Here is a 20,860-nt window from a genome sequence, read left to right as displayed (position 1 = left end):
AATTGAGGCAACATGTGCTCCAAAATTACCATCAGCAGGGGGGAAAGAAAAGCCACAGCTTTTGCTTTGGGGAAGCAGCCACGCTGCAGAAAGGGCTGTTTGGGAGTTTGCCATCCAAGGATAAAGTTACATTCACTGGGAGCACAAGCCAAAGGGTTGCTGTGAAGTCAGGAGGGGCCTCCTGGTGGGATGAGGGAGATTAGTTTTATCTAGTACCTGGGTTATTTTAAGTGGATTGCCTTACAGAGTGTGAAGGGAGTAAGAACATCTCCAGAGACCTAGTGACAAGAGGAAATACAAACACTTTCCCTGCAGAGTTTCACACAGCTTGTGTGGTCTCCTTTACAGACCTACAGGGAAGGAAGGAAGCTAAGTAAACAGAACCATTTACACTGGCACTCCCCAAAGCAGTTCTGTTTGGCAGGACAATGGAACTATGTCAAACTGACTGGTAATGCGTCCAGCACCATGCGCTCCTGCTTTGGGGAAGTGCACCACAGATAAGGGGCTGTAATTACCAGGAGGAGACAGCTCCCTCCACTGAAAAACAGAAGCCAATGAAACAACTATTAAATATATATATATATTTTTTAAACTGAAGTTGTTTGTACATTGGCCTGTGGCCTCATGAGCAAACCACACAGGCCGCCCAAGGGGATGCAGAGAGACTGACACTTCCTTTCAACGACAATCCTGAAAACAAGTTCATTTGGGCCTCCAGTAGCAGATCCTGGGCATCACCTGCATATTGATAATGGACCCAGCCACAGGAAGCTGCTCAGACCAAAAAGTCAGAATCCCTTCAAAATGTATCTATTGCCAGGCCCCCACTAGGTGCTACCCCAGTGCAGGAAACTGTTCTCATGCAACTCCCATACCAAGCCAGGAGAACTGGAGAAACGTCCCGTGGGTGGGACCTTATCCAAAATGGGACATTTGCCCAGTCGGTTTCTCTAGCAGGTGATTTCCTGATTTCTGAAGCTGCCACTACACTGCTGCAGCTGCTATTGTAACGTATGGAAACTAACTAAAGATAAAGGGAGCATCTGTCCCTGGGACTAGACTCAGACCAGCAATGGGGTTCTCTCAATAGACAGTCTGCCTGTGCCTTTGGTGTCCCTGATCTCCCTAGAGCAGGCCTGCACAACATGCGGCCCACGGAGCCTCACTTTGCGGCCCGCCGGGGGATTCTAAATCCCCCCCCCTATGGCGCTCTGCCGGCAGTCCAGAGCCCTTTGAATCCCAGCCGCGGCCAGGATTCAAAGGGCTCTGGGCTGCCTGCAGGAGCAGGGAGCCCAGAGCCCTTTAAATCCCAGCCGCGGCCGGGATTCAAAGGGCTCTGGGCTGCCTGCAGCCGCGGGGAGCCCAGAGCCTTTTAAATCCCAGGTGTGGCCACGGCTGGGATTTAAAGGGCTCAGGGCTCCCCGCAGCTGCCAGCAGCCCAGAGCCCTTTGAATCCCAGCCCCTGGCCGCTGATTGCCCCCTCCCCAGACCCCTGCCCCCCAGCCCCTATCTAAACACCACTGGTCCTTGTCCCCCGATTACCCCCTCCCAAGACCCCAGCCCCTATCTAAGCCTCTCTTCTCCTTGTCCCCCACTGCCCCCTCCTGAGATTCCCCCCAACGGCCCCTCAGGACCTCACCCCCTACCTGTCCCCTGATGAACCCCTGAGACTCCCATGCCTATCCAATTGCTGCCTGTCCCCTGACTGCCCCTCCGAACCGCGGCCCCAACCAACCCCCCTTGCTCCCTGTCCCGTGACTGCCCCCCAGAACCCCCTACCCCTTCTCCAACCCCCAAACCGCTTACTGTGCCACTCAGACCAGCGTGTCTCTCCGTGCAGCTCCAGACAGTTACTGCCATGCTCCGCCATGGAGCCCACAGCCCTCTCCCACCCCCAGCACCTGCCTTCCAGATTTGAACACCTCAAAATTCAGGAGTGCTCAAGCTCGGTTTGGGCAGCTTTTACTTCATTTCTCCCAAATCAAATAAACTGATCCACTGTAACTTGCTGTAGAAAAAGTAGGATAAAATTGAGCAAGAAATGCTTATTAGGACTGGAATTGCTATTTTCAACAGCCATTGCCTTTTTGTTTGTTTGAAAGGAAGACAGTGATATTGCATTGGCAAATTCCCCATAGAAAGAAAGAGTGGAACAAAAGAATAATAAAGGCACCTCAACTTTTCCTCATTTATGGAGGACAGTCTTATAATATGCATCCAGATCTCCTCCAATCACACAAGCTGAAAATTGTTCCACTTTACTGCAGCTCTGTAACCATATGGGAACCAATCCTGTCTGTGTTTTGTGCACATCCAAAATTCCGGCTGAATGACCCGCCCTGGGAGCGAGTTACCAGTGACCCAGGGCTGGGGCAGCAGCAGGGTGGAGGGAGGGTACTGGTGGGGAGGAAAGGGGGAAGCCCAGTGCTGGGGTGGCAGGAGGGTACTGGGGGAGCCCAGGGCAGGGAAGGGGGGCAGCCAATTTTTTTTTTTGCTTGGGGCAGCAAAAAACCTAGAGCCGGCCCTGCCGGGTTCCCCCAGCTGCCAGAGCCCCAGGCTCTTTAATTTGACCCTGAGGGCTCCCAGACACCTCTTTAGCAGGGAGCCCCTGGTTGATTTAAAATAAAGTATCACCTCCCCACCCTCAACCTTCCTTTTTGGCCCACAGCTGTTTTGGTGAGGCGGCACTGGGGAAGGACGGTTTGTTTCTGCAGGGCTGGGCGGCCCTGGGGCGGGGTGTTTCCTCGGGCTGGGAGGTTTTGGCCCTCAGCTGTTTTCTTTGGAGGAATGTGGCCCTCGCCGCTTTACGAGTTGTGCAGGCCTGCCCTAGAGGTTTGTCACAGACAGGGTTTGTTGGGAAGCAGCGCGAGTGGCTCTGGCAGGTTTTCCATGTGGAGTGTGCACAACCATGTAGCTCCCCCAGAGCATGACAGCGGGGTCTGACTACCCTACGGGGATGACACTGTTGTTTTGTGTTTGTACAAACTCTTAAGTCTTTCAGCTGCTAGAAAGAAGGCCCCTATATATGAACTGGCATGAAGAGCAAGCAGCTAGTCTCAGCTAAAAATTCCTGCAAACTCAGTGTGTCTTACTTTATAATTCAGACATTTCACTACGGTTTCTATCCTGCTACTTATCGACACCTGAGCACAGGAGAGGCAGGCATCAAACATTTATTTGTGAGACTACCACAGATTTCTAGTGACATCTTTCGCAATGCTCTGTTGAGGAGGTGCTCACCTCCCATCACCCCGCTTCTGTTACCACCTCAGTACCCGGGTGTGCTAGATGGAAATGCAAACCTGCTGAATGAGTTTTGAAGCTAGGAGCTTTTTAAAAACCTGTTAAACAATTAACGGCTCTACAAGTACATCTCCGGATGCAAAAATGACAAGTGAGAGAATTGATGTGGGCTAGGAAGAAGAAGAATGGATGTGAATGAGCAAATGTACAAGGGTCATGTTGGGAACTTGGCTGGTGGCAGCAGCCAGAGCTGTAATTTTACCATCAAAAGGTCAGCAAGACAGAGGGGTCAGGTAATCAAAGGGGCAACACCTACCACAATATGCCCTTTGCAACTTCACATAACAATCAGGTTGAAGCTGTGGCCTAGACCGATGGCTCTCAACCTTTCCAGACTACTGTACCCCTTTCAGGAGTCTGATTTGTCTTAAATACCCCAAGTTTCACCTCACTTAAAAACTACTTGCGTACAAAATCAGACAAAAATGTGTGTCCCAGCACGCTATTGCTGAAAAATTGCTAACTTTCTCATTTTTACCGTATCATTATAAAATAAATCAATTGGAATATAAATATTGTGCTTACATTTCAATGGACAGTATACAGAGCAGTACAAACAAGTCATTGTATGAAATTTTAGTTTGTGCTGACTTCACTAGTGCTTTTTATGTTGCTTGTTGTAAAACTAGGCAAATATCTAGATGAGTTGATGTACCTCCCGGAAGACCTCTGCGTACCCCTGGTTGAGAACCACTGGCCTAGAGGAAAGAGAGCAGGGCAGGGCTCACAGACAGATACCCACGTAAGTAGAAAGCGCCCCTCTTTTCGAGATTTTAAACATGAAGATGCACAGCCCAAAGCATGTGTTTTAAGGCCCTTGAATGGCTATCTTGTCACTCTCTAAGACCCAGATTTTCTCCAGCAGCAACAATGACAAATTGAATCCCACTTCTTGCTTTAGAAGTGTCTGAACAAAGCAGAGATGGCAGACAAGAGGAATTCTAACAACAGATACAAGAGAATACAAGTTCCCTAATGAAGCCTGTCACCTAATGATGCTCTCAAAGGGCAATATGCAGATATTGAATTCTGCAACATTTACTTCTCACATTTACCAGTCAGAGAGCAGAGAGGTAGGAAAGTGACTCCAAAAGGTCCCAATTCAGTCACACACCTATATATACACACACATATACATATACACACACACACACACACAAACACGACCATGCTGTAGAGTCATCATCAGGAGAATGCTACAGGGCCTACACACTAACAGTAAGGCATGACATTGGAGGGAAGGATGCATGGTGAGGACATAGGCTGGGAACCAGGAAAGCTGGTGTGACGTGGCACTCCATATGCTTTATGAAAATATGCTTGGAATGTGAATATACTGTAACTGGAATATGCTTTATGCAAAAGGTCTCTTGTAAGGTACCATTACAAAGCTTATAATCTACCGAGTGAGTTCATCCTATTTGTATGAATGTATCATTCTTGCATCTGAAGCTAGAAATATGAAGTATTACTCTGAAGTCCTATGGTAACTATGCAAAGTGTGGGCCATTAATGGTGGCTTGGAATCTTGATGGCTCCCATTAACTAGGACAATTGGTTGTAAATGGCTCTGAGTGCCAGCCAGTGAGTAAAGAAGTCTCAAAGGACATGTGAACATGTCACAATACTGGAATCCATCTTAAACCTGGTGTTTTTCCATTTAGAAGGAAGGGTGGAAACCCAGAGACACAAAGTATTCCTGCTTTGTGCCAAAGATATAAAAGGGGGTGGACCAGAACAAAGAGGGTGGCAGTCATGAGAAATCCCTTAGTTAGCACCTGAGCTGGAACTAACATGAACTGTACCAGGGGAAACAATTGGGCCCAGATTAAGGAGGAGTCTAGTCTGTGAAAGAAGTTTATTGGAACATCTCTGAGGAGGAGATTTACCTGTAATCAGTTTCCTAAATGTATTAGGCTTACACTTGCGTGTTTTGTTTTAATTTGCTTGGTAACTTACTTTGTTCTGTCTGTTATTTCTTGAAACCACTTAAATCCTTGTTTTTATACTTTATAAAATCACTTTTGTTTATTATTAAACCCAGAGTAAATGAATAATACCTGGGGGAGCAAACAGCTGTGCATGTCTCTCTATCAGTGTTACAGAGGGTGGACAATTTATGAGTTTACCCTGTATAAGCTTTATATAGAGTAAAACGGATTTATTTGGGGTTTGGGTCCCATTGGGAACTGGGTGTCTGGGTGCTGGAGATAGGAAACCTGCTGAGCAGTTTTGGTTGAAGTCTGCAGCTTTGGGAGCGTGGTTCAGACCCTGGGTTTGTGTTGCGGTGGAGTAGCATGTCTGGCTCAACAAGACAGGGTTCTGGAGTCCCAAGCTGGCAGGGAAAACGGGGATCAGAGGTAGTTTCAGCACGTCAGATGACAGTCCCAAGGGGGTCTCTGTGACCGAACCCATCACAGCTGGGTCCTACTCCTGGCTTTGCCACAGATCATGTGCAACCACAGGCAAGACACTGAGTCACTCTCTGCCTCAGTTTCCCCCTTCATAAAATGGAACCAATTCCCACCTGCCTCCCAGAGGCTATGAGCCTGGATGAGTTTTTACAAAGTGTACTGAAGTTTGTAGATGGAAGGGGCTTTAAGCACTGAGGATCACTATCAACACTCGCTAAAGAGCAGTATCTCTGTGTGCTTTTAGCACCCTTTTCCTTGAGACTTCCCAGGATCATTAGTGGCAGTTTCCCAGAACCTCAGGACCACCATGCTGGCCCATCCCTCACTCTCCCCTTTCACTGAATTTTCTCCCCAATTAAGATGCATTTCAGAAGAGCCCAAACTCCTCCTCTTGACCTTGGCCTAATATGTTCTATAGCAAGTGTCTCAGTTCACTGGGGTCTGGAGAATTCCAGGACAGCGCAGGAATCGGCGCTACAAAGGGACTGGACTCTCAACACAGGAAACAGAGCATGGGTCCAACTTTGCAGGAGGTTCTCACAAGAAACATAGGAGGGAAGAAAACCAGGACTGAAGCAAGAACAGCTCTCCTTCTAGCTAATCAAACAGCTTTGTTTATCACTTAATTGCTACCTAAGGGCTTGACAGGGGACTTCTAACTATACTGGTATAATCATACTGCGATAGCTGACCTGCTGTAGTTATACTGGAATAACACCCCGATGTGGACATACTTATTCTGGAATGTTAGTGGCTTTTGTTCCAGTTTAGTTCAAACCCCTTCCAGAGCAACAAATTGAAACAGAAAAGGCACTCCTACCAGAATAAGAGTGTCCACATGGGGAGTTATACTGGGATAGCTACAGTGGTTTAAATTCACACTCTACCTACTACTGAAATAATTGTCCCATGTAGGCATGCTCTAAACATTTCATACACTTTAAAAAAAAGGGGGAAGGAACGAACTGAGGAACTTTGTTCGGCACTGGTGAGACAACACCTGGAATATCGTGTCTAGTTTTGGTCCCCCCACAGAAGGGATGTGGACAAATTAGAAAGAGTCCAGCAGAGGGCAACAAAAATGATCAGGGGGCTGGGGCACATGACTTACGAGGGGAGGCTGAGGGAACTGGGGTTATTTAGTCTGCAGAAGAGAAGAGTGAGGGGGGATTTGATAGCAACCTTCAACTATCTGAAGGGGGGTTCCAAAGAGGATGGAGCTAGGCAGTGGTGGCAGATGACAGAACAAGAAGCAATGGTCTCAAGTTGCAGTGGGGGAGGTCTAGGTTGGATATTAGGAAACATTAATTCACTAGGAGGGTGGTGAAGCACTGGAATGGGTTATCTAGGGAGGTGGTGGAATCTCCATCCTTAGAGGTTTTTAAGGCCCAGCTTGACAAAGCCCTGGCTGGGATGATTTAGTTGGTGTTGGTCCTGCTTTGAGCAGGGGATTGGATTACATGACCTCCTAAATTCTCTTCCAATCCTATGATTCTATGAAGACTGAAAATCAGGGTGTTAAACTTCATTTGTTGCAGATGACATTTGGAAATGGAAGTGGTAGCCTTGCAAAGAAGTCCACTGAAAGGCAATTTACAAGGCATTTCTACCCTGAAGAGGGATGTGTCAAAACAGCCCCGCCTTACTCAATAAGCCTTCTCCCTGGGGGTATTCAGAGCCAGAACTCTTTACACACTACAAGTGATTACTCCGTTTTACGGCTAGGAGTGCTCCAAAACCAGCCCCACTCAGAGGGGGAGCTGGAATCTAGTCTGGCTCTTGCACCACCCAAATTATCTCAGTAGCATCCCACTGGAAAATCGTTGCTGATGAAGAGTGAGCCAGAGAGAGCACAGGGGAGTGTGCAGGGCTGGTAGGAAAGCCATCTCTTTAGTTGCCAGCTGTGTAGATTTGATCTCGAGTCATGGACACAATTAACAATTAAAATGGAGCCCCATGATGCCATTTTCAGAGCAGAACTGTATTTAACTCATCTAGCTGGCATGTCTAGAGTTGGAACACGTTTGCAAATTTACAAGCAAAGAATGCTAGAGATGGGACTCCAAGGCACTGTGCTTTTTTCCATTTCCTCCGTGTTCCTGGGAACACTCAAGGGGCAACTAGTCAGTTACAACCCAGAAAAGAAGCGGGTGATTGAGATATTTTGGGGATGGGAGAGGAGATTTACTACAAGACACTTAATAGCACTTGGAAACATCTAGCAGATCGATAAGTGTGTACATATGTAAGCACACATCTGTTCACTGAGGGAGTCGTAAAAAGGAAAGAACTGCATCATTAACATGGAACACAAAAAGACTCAAGAGCCCTATTTTCCAGTCAGACACCAAGCTGCCAAGTCTACTCCTTTGACAGAACTGTGAGGCCAGCAGACTACACACGTACTGCCGAGGTTACATGTTTGTTTTACCAATACATAAACAGCAAATTACTGAAGCCCGCTGGTATGTCGGAGTTCTGCGAGCATCTTTCTCCGTTTGCTCTGGTGACTCCGGCAGTAATTGGATCCTTAACAAACAAAACTACTTTGGATTAATGGCCTGCACTTCAAACAGCCCAGGACCTTTCTAAGGAGAGTAAATGTGATTTAAGCAAACAAGGTCGGGGAGGGGCATGGGTGGGGTGGAGGTTGTCTGGAAGGAACAAGGCTGCGGCTGGTAGAGCAGAAAATGTGCAGCTTCCTGGTTGCTTGAAGCCTGTATTCCTTTCATGTGCAGTGTGGGGACTGCAAGAGACATTTTGCTGATGTTCCACCTATGCTTGGATTTGCCTTCCCTAGCCTGCCAAACGTGGGTGGTGGGTGAACCGTGGGCTCGGGGAGGTTAGCCCCCAGCCTCGCCCTTCTACCACCAGAGCCCAAAGGCCACACACACCCCAGGCCACCTGAGTGCCCCCAGACCCAGAGCGTCAGGTGGGCAGTGCGAGCACCAGCTCCAGCCACCCAGAGTTCCTGGCTGCAGGCTGGCCCCCACTAGCCCCAGCCTGGGGCCCCGGTCATGTGGGAAGAGCCACAGAGCGCTGGGAAGCAGAAGGGAATCTGGGGCAGAGTGTGGGTGGGGCCATGCAAGGTTGTTTGGGGAGGCTCAACCTCTCCTGGCCTCTGATACCTGGCACCCATGATGCCAAAGTCCTTCATGGTCATTGCACCTCACAAGCTCTCTGTTCAGACTGCAGTGGGGTAGCTCAGCCTTGCGAGCAGAGTTTTGGAGCCATGACAGAATCACGGCAGGATGCATCACTCATCACTGCATCACAATCCCATCAAGCAAAGTCAAGGGACCATATCCCGATTCCATGGCTCCCTTGACACTCTCCCCCATCTCCCACCAAGACTCCTGGCTGCTTAGCCCTCTGGTGAAGGGTCCTAGCTGCTCCCTCCATTTGCTCAGCAGTGGGTACCATGCTCCGGAAATTGCCACTGCAGGACCCAAATGGCATCAGCCAGCAATGTGAATTCCATGCAAGGCCACTGAGAGTCCCAGCCTGCTGCATGAGCAGTCTGAGGGAGGCCAAGGCTGCCCCGGGGATATACACATTGCTCAGTGAATAGACTGATAAAGAACCCCTGTCTATAAAACGCCCTAACGTTAAAATTGTACAGCTCCCACAGTCCGCCACTCACTACCAAGTCGCCTGCTGGCATGGTGCAGGCAACACTGCTCCTCAGCCTGCAAACAGGGAACCAGCTACTCCTCTTTACTGCACCACCTCCCTTCCACCTGCCCCCAGCCTGACCCTCTTTCAACCCTCCTGCACTGCAGCACCTCACACAGGGCCATAGATCAGGCCAACTCCCCCACCACCGTGCTCCCAAAACACCAGGCAAAGAATAAGCCTCCACGCTCGCCAGTAACCCCACAAGACACAGGGGGCCAAACAAGGAAATAAAGGAGGTAACCTGGCCCCTCATAACATAGTCAGGGCGTGGGAGGCACCCCAAAGAAGAAGGTATCCTGCCTGACTGTCCCAGGCCCAATAGGGGAGGACTGGTCTGCATTTAGCCTTTAAGGTGACATTCAACAAGACACAGGAAAACAAGGGCCAGCTCTGGGGGCAGAAAGATGGGGGCGTATGGTTTAGGAGAAGGAGTCATGGGTGTGTCCCACCCCCAGTCTAGGATCAGCTGGGCCATCAGCCCCTCCACAGCATGAGGGGAGCCCCATGCAGTGATCACAGACTCCCTATTGCCGGGACTCCAACCTCCATTCCACACTGGCTGGACTGAAGGCAGGGGCTGCTGTGCAATGCTCCCTGAAGCAGTCTGGCAGCCAAGTCTGGCAGGAGGCACTCAGGACTGCCCAAGAAAACCACCAATACCCAGAGCAGGCTGCACCAAGGGTGGTGATGCCCAACTGGTGGGCTAGCAAGCACAGAGCAGCTGGGGAGTGAAGAGGAATGATGGTGCACTCTCAGTCCTTGTGCTCAAACATGGGGCACTCAAGAGGTCTGGGCACTGGACTGAGCGCAGCACCACTGATGCAATGGCCCAGGCAGCTTTAGGTGCCTTTGAGTTTTGCTGAGCACCTTGCTCTGCTCTCTGAATATTAGGGAGCCACTCATCTCCACCTGGCAGAAGGTGCGCTTGGCATGCTTCCCCTTCAGCCGAAATCCCATGGACCTCCACATTACAATAGCTGGAGATCTCGGTAGTCTATGCATCAGGTCAAAAGCACCCAGACTCCTTGGAATTACAGGTTCGGCCTTTGGATCTTCTGAAGCAGAGAAAATTCCAGGAGGGCTCAGATCCCCGAGATCCTTTCTGCTTTGCTTGGAGAGCAAGCAGCCCGTGGGCCACTTTGTTGGGGGACAAGATCATTGCTAAATTTCTGCTCCTCCCCACCGTGCAACATACCGCGTGGGTACTAGCTGCTGCCTCTCCCCCAGAGTGAGCTGAGTGTCGGTGTCACTGTGCATCCAGAGCGTTGGACTCTGGGGCAGAAAGTGCTATTGAAATGGAAACTATCACAGCAGCACTAATGATTTCTAACAGAATTAACATGCACCATGGAATGTTGCACCTTCCGGTATCAGTCACAGTGAGGTGCCAATTCTCACAGCTCAGGAGACAAAACTTGCTCCATCACCCGGAGGCCGCAGGGAACAGATGTCTATAAGAAGGGTTTATTATAAAGGCTGGCCACATGGTGCTAGAATATGATGCCAGGAATGCAGAGCCAGGTTCATTTCAGGACTCCAGCTCCGTAACCACAGGAGGCTGGGCGCTATGCGAGAGTGGGGAGCTCGGTCTTCTCAAGCAGACAGTGGCGAGACAAACCCCATCCCTCCCACTGTCCTGCATACAAATTACACTGGCAGTGGATTTGGCTCTAGCTACTGCCAAGAGGGCACAAAGGCGGCAGCGAGGGGAATAACGAAGGGTCTTCGGGGAGCAGGGAACGGTGAACGTCTGGCTACAGATGTTAATTCACCGGGCACCATGCAACATCACTCATTTTTGTCTCACATGGAACAAGGGTCTGATCCTTCCCGTAATCTCATCATAGTCCCAAAGAGTCACCTAGAGGACTTCCTCCTGCAGGCAACAGCCTGGCTCTGACCATCGCAGGCTTCAATACCTGCCCTCCTCTCGCCCAATTCACAGTATGGGCAGGGCCAGATACACTGGGAGAGAGCAAGTTTGCTCTTCCTGCTTCCAGGAGAATTTAGGGAAGAGGCAGGAGGGAATTCCCAGAGGAGGTGAGAGCTGCCCTTTTCCTTGTGCTAACAGTTCCCTAGCTGGCAGATGGCACCCCCAGCTGTGCTCTCTCCACCCACCGGAGGGCCCCCCCACGGCTCGGAAAAAGAAATGTAAACATGCTGCTCCCTCCGATTGCTCTCCCAGCCCCTCCTGCCTCGCCTTCAAGCGCAGCTTGCATCACTGCACTCCCTGAACAACCTCTAGTATTCCCACTAAGAGGCTTTAGCAGCTGCAGCATGGAGCAGCAGTAGCTGCACTGCCATCAGAATCTGCCTGCAGCAGGGGGAGACGCAATCAATACAAGGACCTATCCATACAGAAGAGTTCCCTGTAATATACCATGGTTTAGGCTTGCCCTCTGGCTGGGAATAAGCTGCTACTACTACCATGATCCCAAACACTGAGAGCCCTGGTCTTCACATATGACGTAGCACCAGTCTGTAACAGGATTTAGTCTCAGACCAAAGAGTCATAGCAGATCTGGTCCTGCAGACGGATCTTAAGGCTCTGACCATACTCCCATGACAGCCTTCTTTTGTCTAAACACCACCACATTTAAACATCCTGGATGCTGGAATCATTCCAATCCTCAGGGGGCCAGGAGATGTTGCCTACAATTGTCTGGTTGACCACCATAACTCTATGTACTGAATACACCTGTATGTTGCATATTATGGTAGCGTCCAGGAGCCCCAGTCCTGGACCGGGAGCCCACTGTGCAAAGTAGGAGCTGTGTAAACAGAACAAAAGACAGACATTCTGTACCATGGACACTTTCATCCACGTGGCTATGTGGACACAGGAAAGGAAGCAGAATGGCAGGACTCATTTACCTTTTCAAATGCAGCCAGGAGAACATGAGCATGGCCAGTAACTTCAACCACCACTGGAAAGAGAGAACAACATTGGTTAAAACCTTGAACAGGGTCAGCAACTCCAAGCCCACCACACACAGAAGGAATAGAACGAGGGTTATGCTTTTCACCCCCATTTTTCGGGGGAGGGGGGAGGATTTCATGGCTATTGCTCTGTAAGGCCAATTCCCTTATGGTTTGGAGCGTGTTGGGGAGAAGTGGTTCAGCATGAAGAATGAAACAGCCCAGGTAATTATGACTGGGAATCCAGCTGCTGCACACAAGTCGAATTCCATCCCATTTCCCGCTTTAACTGGCCCATGCTGCATTTTAATCTTTGTCTGCAGTGTCAAGAGCTCTCCCAGTTTATACTGTCCAGGAATTCAGTTAGTGGCTTCTCCACATTAGCCCCTGGAGAATGGTAAACACTTGGGCCCAGAGAACAGCCCTGTAGGGCCAAATGGCACCTCCACCCTGCAGACAGCCTGTGAACCACCGACCACTCAGATCCATTTTACCAGCTGCATCTCTCGCAGTTGTTCCGTACAATCCGGCTTCACCTTTACAGACACCAGTGAACCAAAACAGTGGGAGCAAAAAGCCTGCTGGGTTTCTTTTACTCCCTAAGCTTGTTATCCTCGCAAAAAGACACATCAGTCTGGTTTATCTACAGCTGGCAAATCCTCAATGTTTATTGCCTTATTTTACTCTAGTCCTAGGGATTCCCAATGCATTTATTAATTGTACCAGCAGTTTATCTAGTACGGACACAAACATTTTGGTTTCATTCTCTAGCCCCTTCTGTCCTCCTTCCCCAAAACAGATATCACGTTTGGCCCCTTCCCAATTGGAGGTCTCCTCATTCTTCCAGGAGAGCTCAAAAGCAACTGACGAAGCTTCCAGCACTGTACGCATGGCTCCATCAACACTCAGGAGCCGGGCAAAGATAGTGTGTTTTAGGAGTCACGATTCCTGAGCTTGCTCCCAGCACTGATTCCTATGACCATTTCCCCTTGATGCCTCAGTTTTCTCCTATGAAAACTGGGGATAACACTTCCCTACCTCAGAGGTTCTGGGAGGATTAACCGGCATGTACATGCACAACCTTGGATGAGAGTATGGAGGAGTCAGAGGCAAGACAAGGGGTATAACTGCCTTTGGTCCTACTCACACAAACACAGGCCAACTAGCTAGGGAGGCAAGGAATGTTCTGAGTGACCAGCTCCCAGGCTAGTAACAGCAGAAGGAAACGACTGAGCTTCCCAAGGGAAGGGAGCTCAGTAGTTCCTTTGCAGCCCCAAAAGGCATAAACGACAAGGCGACCCATTCAATTGATTCTGGCTTAAGAAAGCAACATGTGGGAGGAGAAACTATGGACTCCCCCTGCAAGAGTGATTGGGGACACACCGAGCTCTCATGGAGAGTCTTAGCAGGTAAAGTATAGTTGGCAAAGATAACAGTGTGTGTATTGGGGGCCAGGAGGGCTGATCCCTCCCTGCTATCAGTGAGGGAGAAACAAGTTCCAGGAGATTTTTCTGCAAACAAGCCAGCATAAATTTTAGTCTGAGCAATGGAATTAACTTCAGCTCTCTCATAAGCCATTTTAAAGCCAAGTTAGAGATCTGAGAAGCTGAACGGAAACTATGCTTGTTCGTTCAGGAAGCTTGCAAAGCCAGAACTAGACAGTCACACGTTGCACAGAAATCTCCCCTCCTTTAAGGCTTTTAAACTTAGAGCAGTTCCAGTTCCAGCCCAGTAGCTTTATACTCTCAGTTCTGCACCGAAAGGAGGCATCTCCTGGCAGCTTTCAGACAGACAAAGCATTTGGCTGATTGCTCTTTTCATTTGCCGTTCAATTTTATTTAATGCACAGGCAATCAGAACACCTATGACTAGCTCTTTCATTCATTAAAAGGAAAGAAAAGGGCATATCAGATTTTCTCAGATCCCTCTGACGTGTCGTATACTGTGTGCGTTGATGTTTTTCCCAGGAGGGGATTTAAAAGCCATTGCCTGTCTAGGTTATTAGGACAGATTTACAGAGTTTATTAAATCAAATGAGAGTGCACTATTGACTAAGAGGCACCGCAGTATGCACACAGCTGTATACTTGCTTCCTTAGTCCCCATCTCTTCTTGTTCTATTTATCTGGCCACGACAGGCATTTTTATATGTATGCACCACTGCAATATACAAGTATATTGTCAAAGCACTCCCCAGACAGATGTAAAAGTGTCTTTCATTATAAGAAAAACCAAACTTCTTTACCAGTGTTACTGACAGCACCTTAGATTATTACAACTGCAAACATTTTACAACTCCTTTCCTTCATATTGTATTACGCCTGATTGCTCAACTTTATGTTGGGTCATATTTGGGGATTTTTCTCAACTAGTTTTGCTTGCCATCAGTTTCTGGACAGTTTCACGTTTCTGGTTCCCATGCCCTAGCACAATGCTGCAATGTCTGTGCTGGAAATGGAGTTACTGTAAATAATCTGTTGGTCTCTGCTTTGGAAGACAGTATTTAAAAAAAGCTAGGGTGAAATCCTGGCCCCATTGACTTCAATAGGGAAAGGACTGCATTTAGGGCAAAGGTAACCGAAATGTCTCCCATTAACTGCTGACATTCAGAAGGAGTGGTAGCCACACAAACAGCCTGCAGAGAAACAAACCTCATGCAACATGAATGGCAGTCTAGACATTATATCTATTAGCCAGCCCTGCGTCAAAAAAAATGCAATGAATGTTTTTAAATGGGAGAATGCATTAAAAAACAACAAATAAAAAGCTGCTCTGGCTGATTGTCAAGTAGGGCCGAAAGAATTCAGCTGCCCATTAAATTAACCAGAGACTTTCAACATTCAAAGTTAGGTTTCACTGTAAAAAACGTTTGATTTAACAGTGATTTGAACAGCTTGGAAACATTAACATTATTATAACAGCACCTAAAGGTTTCACCCAGATCAGGGCCTACCTGTATTAGACACTGCACATACACATAGCCAGAGGACTTGCAGTCTGACCACACAAAGGGCAAGTATTACTATCCCCATTTTGCAGATGGGAACTGAGGTGCGGAGGGATGAAGGGACTTGCCCCAGGTCACACCACAGTCTGTGGCACAGCCAGGAATTGAACCAAGATCTGACCTAGCCAGTGCCTTAGCCACAAGATCAATCTTCCTCTCCAAATGAAATCTGAGCATAAAAGGCAGATTTGACTGTTACCTGGGCCACTTTCCCAAAGATGTTTAAGTCACATTCCTGAAACATTTGAAACACATGGAGTCATTAAGCCCTACCCTGCAGGAAGCACGTGTTTGGGGGTAGCACCCCTCTACAGCTATCTCTACATTGCAAACCAAGGGTGTGATTCTTCTGCTTATATACATATACTCATGCTGGAGTTAGCAGGGTAGCCGCAGAAGCACGGGTACTGGTGGTGGAGGCATGGCTGAGTCATGCTGAGTCCAACCCCCCCCCCCACCCCGAAACTGGTGGGTACGTATTGGGCACGGCTCAGCCATGCAGCCACTGACACCCCTTGTGTTACTGTGGCTACACTGCTATGTATGCTCAGGGTAGCTTGATGAGAGCTAGTGTATGTGAGAAGGGGACTCAACCTCCGAGCTCACAGTGCAGACAAAGCCTACAAGGAGCTTGGAGAAACAACCAATCAATGAAAAAGCATCTAGCTTACCATCCCCTTCATCCACTACGGCTTGGATCACCACAGGGAACACACCACGATCCAAATCAAAGTTCAGCTGAGAAGAAAGAAAAGAGGGTTTCAACAATGAGAGCCAAAGCCCACGTTAAGCCAACGTCAGGACAGATTGAAGAGTAAGGCTCAAGACTGGTGGCTGGCTATGGGAATTGTACCGGGATACAGAGCATGGCCCACAAAAAGTGATGATTCTTTGCTAGGCCTGGGTGGCTGAGCTCCCCTCCCAGCTTTAGGGGGTGGGGCTGCCAGAGTAGAGCAGAGGCACTCTGGTAGGGTAGTATAGGGGGACGCCTCCCTGGCCACCTCCTGTGCTGTACTTGTTCTGTGGAGAGAGGACATCATTGTGATGGGCTGTCAATCCTCACTTTCAATGAATACAATGAATCCGTACCAAACATAGAAGACCCTTATCTTCCAGAAGGAAGAAATGAACATACATCTCTACGTCACTATAACGCGACCCGAAATAACACAAATTTGGATATAACACACTCCGGTGGATCAAAGCACATTTGCTATAACGCGGTTTCACCTATAACGCGGTAAGATTTTTTAGCTCCTGGGGATAGCGTTATATCGAGGTAGAGGTGTATTTATTACGGGTACGGTGATTAAACAGGAAACATGGCTAGCAGACTAAGGAACCGGAGCAATTTGGATTTATTTGCATCCCACCAATTCACATATCCACAGGTGCTCGTGTGCAATTTCCAGCTGCACAAAGTATTTAGAAAATAACTAATGCCTTTAGTGATGTGTAGGAATAGTACATTATAGTAGCAGTATCTAATTGTAGTGTTGCAGATTTTGCTTCCTACTTTACACAAACTAAGTATCACAAACTAAATATGAGTCAATAATGAAATACTGCTGCAAAAAAAGCAAACCATTCTGGGATGCATTAGCAACAGTGTTGCAAGCAAGGCAGGAGAAGTAATTCTTCTACTTCACTCAGCACTGATAAGGCCTCAGCTGGAGCACTATGTCCAGTTCTGGGCAGCACACTTCAGGAAAGATGTGGACAAAATTGGAGAAAATCCAAAGAGGAACAACAACGATTAAAGGTCTAGAAAACATGACGTGGGAGGAGTGACTGAAAAAACTGGGTTTGTTTAGTCAGGAGAAGAGAAGACTGAGGCGGGACATAACAGTCTTCAATATATAAAAGGTAGTTATAAACAGGAGGGTGTTATATTATTCTTCTTATCCACGGAGGACAGGACAAGTAATGGGCTTAAATTTGTAGCAAGGGACTTTCAGGTTGGCCATTAGAAAAAACTTCCAAACTCTCAGGGTAGTTAAGCACTAGAACAAATGACCTAAGGAGGTTGTGGAATTTCAGTCAAAGGAGGTTTTTAAGAGCAGGTTAGACAAACACTTGTCAGGGATGGTCTCTAGATAATCCTTAGTCCTGCCTCAGTGCAGGGGACTGGACTAGATAACTCACGAGGTCCCTTGAGTCCTGCAGTTCTGTGATTCTATGACAGCGGTAATGTCCTAAGTGTAGTGGTACAGATTTTGGTTTCCACTTTATACCTCAGCACAGTAATAATAGGCTACAGCATTTTAAAAGCATGTTCTTCAGCTGATAAATTAGCGACCCTGCCTATGCCACAAAAGAAACCCAGAGTGCCACATACAGTCCTTGATGTTAGATTAGCACACAGCAGATCAGTAAACTTGCAATCTGGCATAAACCTCTCCCCCCCTGAACTCAAGGCTCCCCTGAAACACAGCACACGGATTTTCCTCTCCTGCCATGTTGTACACACAGTAGGTGAGGAACATGAATTTCAAAACAACAACTGACAGTGACAATTTAAAATCTCACTTGAGAGTGCACAGCATAGGCCCAAATGCTTCTATTGCCTGAATTTCACACAGCACTTTAAGAACTGCAGGGAATCTTGTAAATTACAGAAAATGGAACTTTAAAGTATCGTCAGATGCCAGGAGAGGAGGTGTCTCAAGGATTCATTTCTGGAGTTTTCTGAAATTACTGCATCAGTTCCCCGGCTTCAACTTGCAAGCATGACTAAGGAAGTCTGTTAGCTACAGAGCTTTAAGTAGCTGCAGTTAGTCACTAAGCCATGGCTTCTCTTGTGCTCAGGACTGGCCATGAGATCTCCAAGGCAGTGTGAAAGGGACTGGCTTCCAGCTAGAGAAGGCACCAGCCCTGGGGGTAAGGGTATGGAGGAGGGCAAGAAACCCAGCACCTGAGGCTCTTGAGCCTGGGGTGACCCAAAACAGGCTGGGTTTCTTGCCCTCCTCCATGCCCTTTCCCCCAGGGCTGGTGTTGTCCATGGCCCCACTTGCCCTCTAAGGCTGTTTTCAATTTAAACTGAAGGCTGACTTGAGAAGCCAGCCAAACCCTTTCTTTTGGGCTCCTAATGAGCAAGAAAGAAGAGTCCCGTTGGATAAAGATGGGGCCTATTATTCACAGGAGCCTCTTGAGGGACCACAGATTTATTTTAATCTGAACAAGTGATCATCCTAGGTCAGACTATCAGAAATGACCTTTCCAAGGCCTCTTCCTGCTCTCTGAGCCCTGCACAGTTCAGAAAATAGGAACATTTAACTACAGCACCTATCTCACAATAGTACCCAAACACTGTGTCCGATCCACCAATGTCATACACATTTACGGCACACCTGCTGTCAGATGTGCACAGGGGATCTGAACTACAGGAGCAAGGCTCACACAGACATAGCAGAATACCACAGCCAAGTTCCAATGTGCAGACCAAGAGTTCTCCCCCTGCACTTCAGGATAATCACCATTGTTCTACAAAACAGCACACACATTCCCGCAGGCACCCATCTATGGCAGTATGAGAAATGGCGGTCCAACTGGTAACGTACTGCATTTGGTGGGAGAAAGGATACATGGTTAAGCATTAAGAAAGCCCCTGAGCCAGATCTCTGAGGTATCCAACAAGTCCTCCAACACCAACAATATAACAACGAAAACCCAATATTCCTACAGAAAAAAAATAAGCAGAAATTTCCTTTTAGGCCACCTTTACATAAAGCAGCAAAACAGCCTCACAGTGCAGACACTTTTCCTCTTTTATCAGGTCTCATTTATCAAAGCCACCAGGCCAACCAAATGCCACAGGCAAGGAGACCCTATTCATGTCTCTCTCCCCGGACAGATAATTTGAAATTCCCTAGCAACTAATCAACTTTGCCTGCAAACAGAACCATAAAGGGCTGTTGCGGGCAATATGCTGCTTTCAAAAGCCATCTCAAGTTGTTAGTTGCCATTAATGGCCTCATCATTATAGCTGTTTACTGCATAAAAAAAGCACTGAAAGGAGTCAGCCTTCTGCTCTTGCTGGCAACTGAGAGCAGTGCCTTAAGTGACATCGACACCACGAGCTCAGGCTGTGATTCCCCTGCGCATGCTACCTGAGTATAACTAAATGGGCAGCCACGGTAGCACGGGTAGATGCAGCAGAGGGATAGCTGAGCCATGCTGAGTACATACCCACTAGTTTCAGGCAGGCTTGGCTCAGCCGTGCCTCCACAGCAGCTAACCGGGCTATCACGGCTACACTCCTATTTATATTAGCACAGGGGTCTCAAACATGCAGCCCACGGGCCACGCCAAGTGGCCCGTGCCCACCCCCCCAGCCTACCTCCAGGCCAGGGGTGGGCAAACTACACCCGCGGGATTGCCCCCCTCAAGCCCTGTGCCGCTCCTGGAAGTGGCTGGCATCACGTCCCTGTGGCCAGGGGTGGAAATGGGGAACCGTGGCCAATGGGAGCTTCAGGGGAGGTACCTGGAGGTGTGGCAAGCAGCGTGCAGAGCCCTGTGTCCCCCCTCCCCCAGGGGCCACAGGGACATGGTTCCAGCTACTTGGGAGCGGGAGCGGGGCCAGCAGCCTGCCCTGGTCTTGGTGTGCGCCACTGCCACACCGGAGCCCGAAGCCCTCCTTCACCCCACCCCCCAACTCCCTGCCCTGAGCCCCCTGCCTGCACCCCAACCCCCTGCTGCAGCCCAACTCCCTGCCCTGAACCCCCTGGTGCACCCCACACTCCAACCCCGTGCCCTGAGCCCCTGCAGCACTCCACACCCCAACTCCATGCCCTGAGCCCCCTGCTGCATCCCACACCCCTTCTGCACCCCAATCCCCTGCCCTGAGCTCCCTGCCTAAACCTCAACCCTCTGCTGCACCCCAACCCCCTGCCCTGAGCCCCCTGCCTGAACCTCAATGCCCTACTTCACCCTAACACCCTGCCCTGAGCCCCCTGCCGCATCCCACACTCCTTCTGTACCTTGAGCCCCCTGCCTGCACCCCAACCCCCCGCTGCACCTCAACTCCCTGCCCTGAGTCCCCACCACACCCCTCATACACCCTCTGGAGGCAAGGAGGGGGCAGAGTTGGGGTGGGGACTTCAGGGAAGGGGTTGGAATGGGGGCAGGGAAGGGATGGGAAGAGGAGAGGTAATAAAAAATAAAGGTAATAATTGGAGATATACCAATCTCCTAGAACTGGAAGGGACCTCGAAAGGTCTTTGAGTCCAGCCCCCTGCCTTCACTAGCAGGACCAATTTTTGCCCCAGATCCCTAAGTGGCCTCCTCAAAGATTGAACTCACAACCCTGGGTTTAACAGGCCAATGCTCAAACCACTGAGCTATCCCTCCCCCCAGGCCTCATGGAAGGGGTGGAGTGGGGGCAGGGCCGGGGGCAGCAAGGAGGTGTGTGTCAGTGATGCGGCCCTTGGGCCAATGAACTAGCTCTCATGTGGCCCTCGTGGTCATTTGAGTTTGAGACCCCTGTATTAGCACTAGCTTGATGAGAGCTGGCATGAGCGTGTGTACACGAGCAGGGG

General features: G+C 49.0%; 1 protein-coding gene across 4 annotated transcripts in view; it reads right to left on the bottom strand.

Moving 5' to 3' along the window:
- Positions 1–20,860, bottom strand: part of MGRN1 (mahogunin ring finger 1) — a 114,791-nt gene that overhangs the window by 35,252 nt on the left and 58,679 nt on the right. For all 4 annotated transcript variants that reach the window (XM_039491197.1, XM_039491196.1, XM_039491199.1 and 1 more), the window contains exons 6-7: positions 15,995–16,061; positions 12,273–12,325 (exon numbers count right to left, since the gene is read on the bottom strand). In XM_039491197.1, the coding sequence (XP_039347131.1) occupies positions 12,273–12,325; positions 15,995–16,061 (120 nt within the window). The remainder of the gene's footprint in view (positions 1–12,272; positions 12,326–15,994; positions 16,062–20,860) is intronic.

The sequence above is a fragment of the Mauremys reevesii genome, linkage group 10 (assembly GCF_016161935.1).
Source record: "Mauremys reevesii isolate NIE-2019 linkage group 10, ASM1616193v1, whole genome shotgun sequence".
In the NCBI taxonomy this organism is placed as follows: Eukaryota; Metazoa; Chordata; order Testudines; family Geoemydidae; genus Mauremys; species Mauremys reevesii.
Note: the sequence above shows the minus strand (reverse complement) of the source record. Positions and strands in the feature narration are given on the sequence as shown.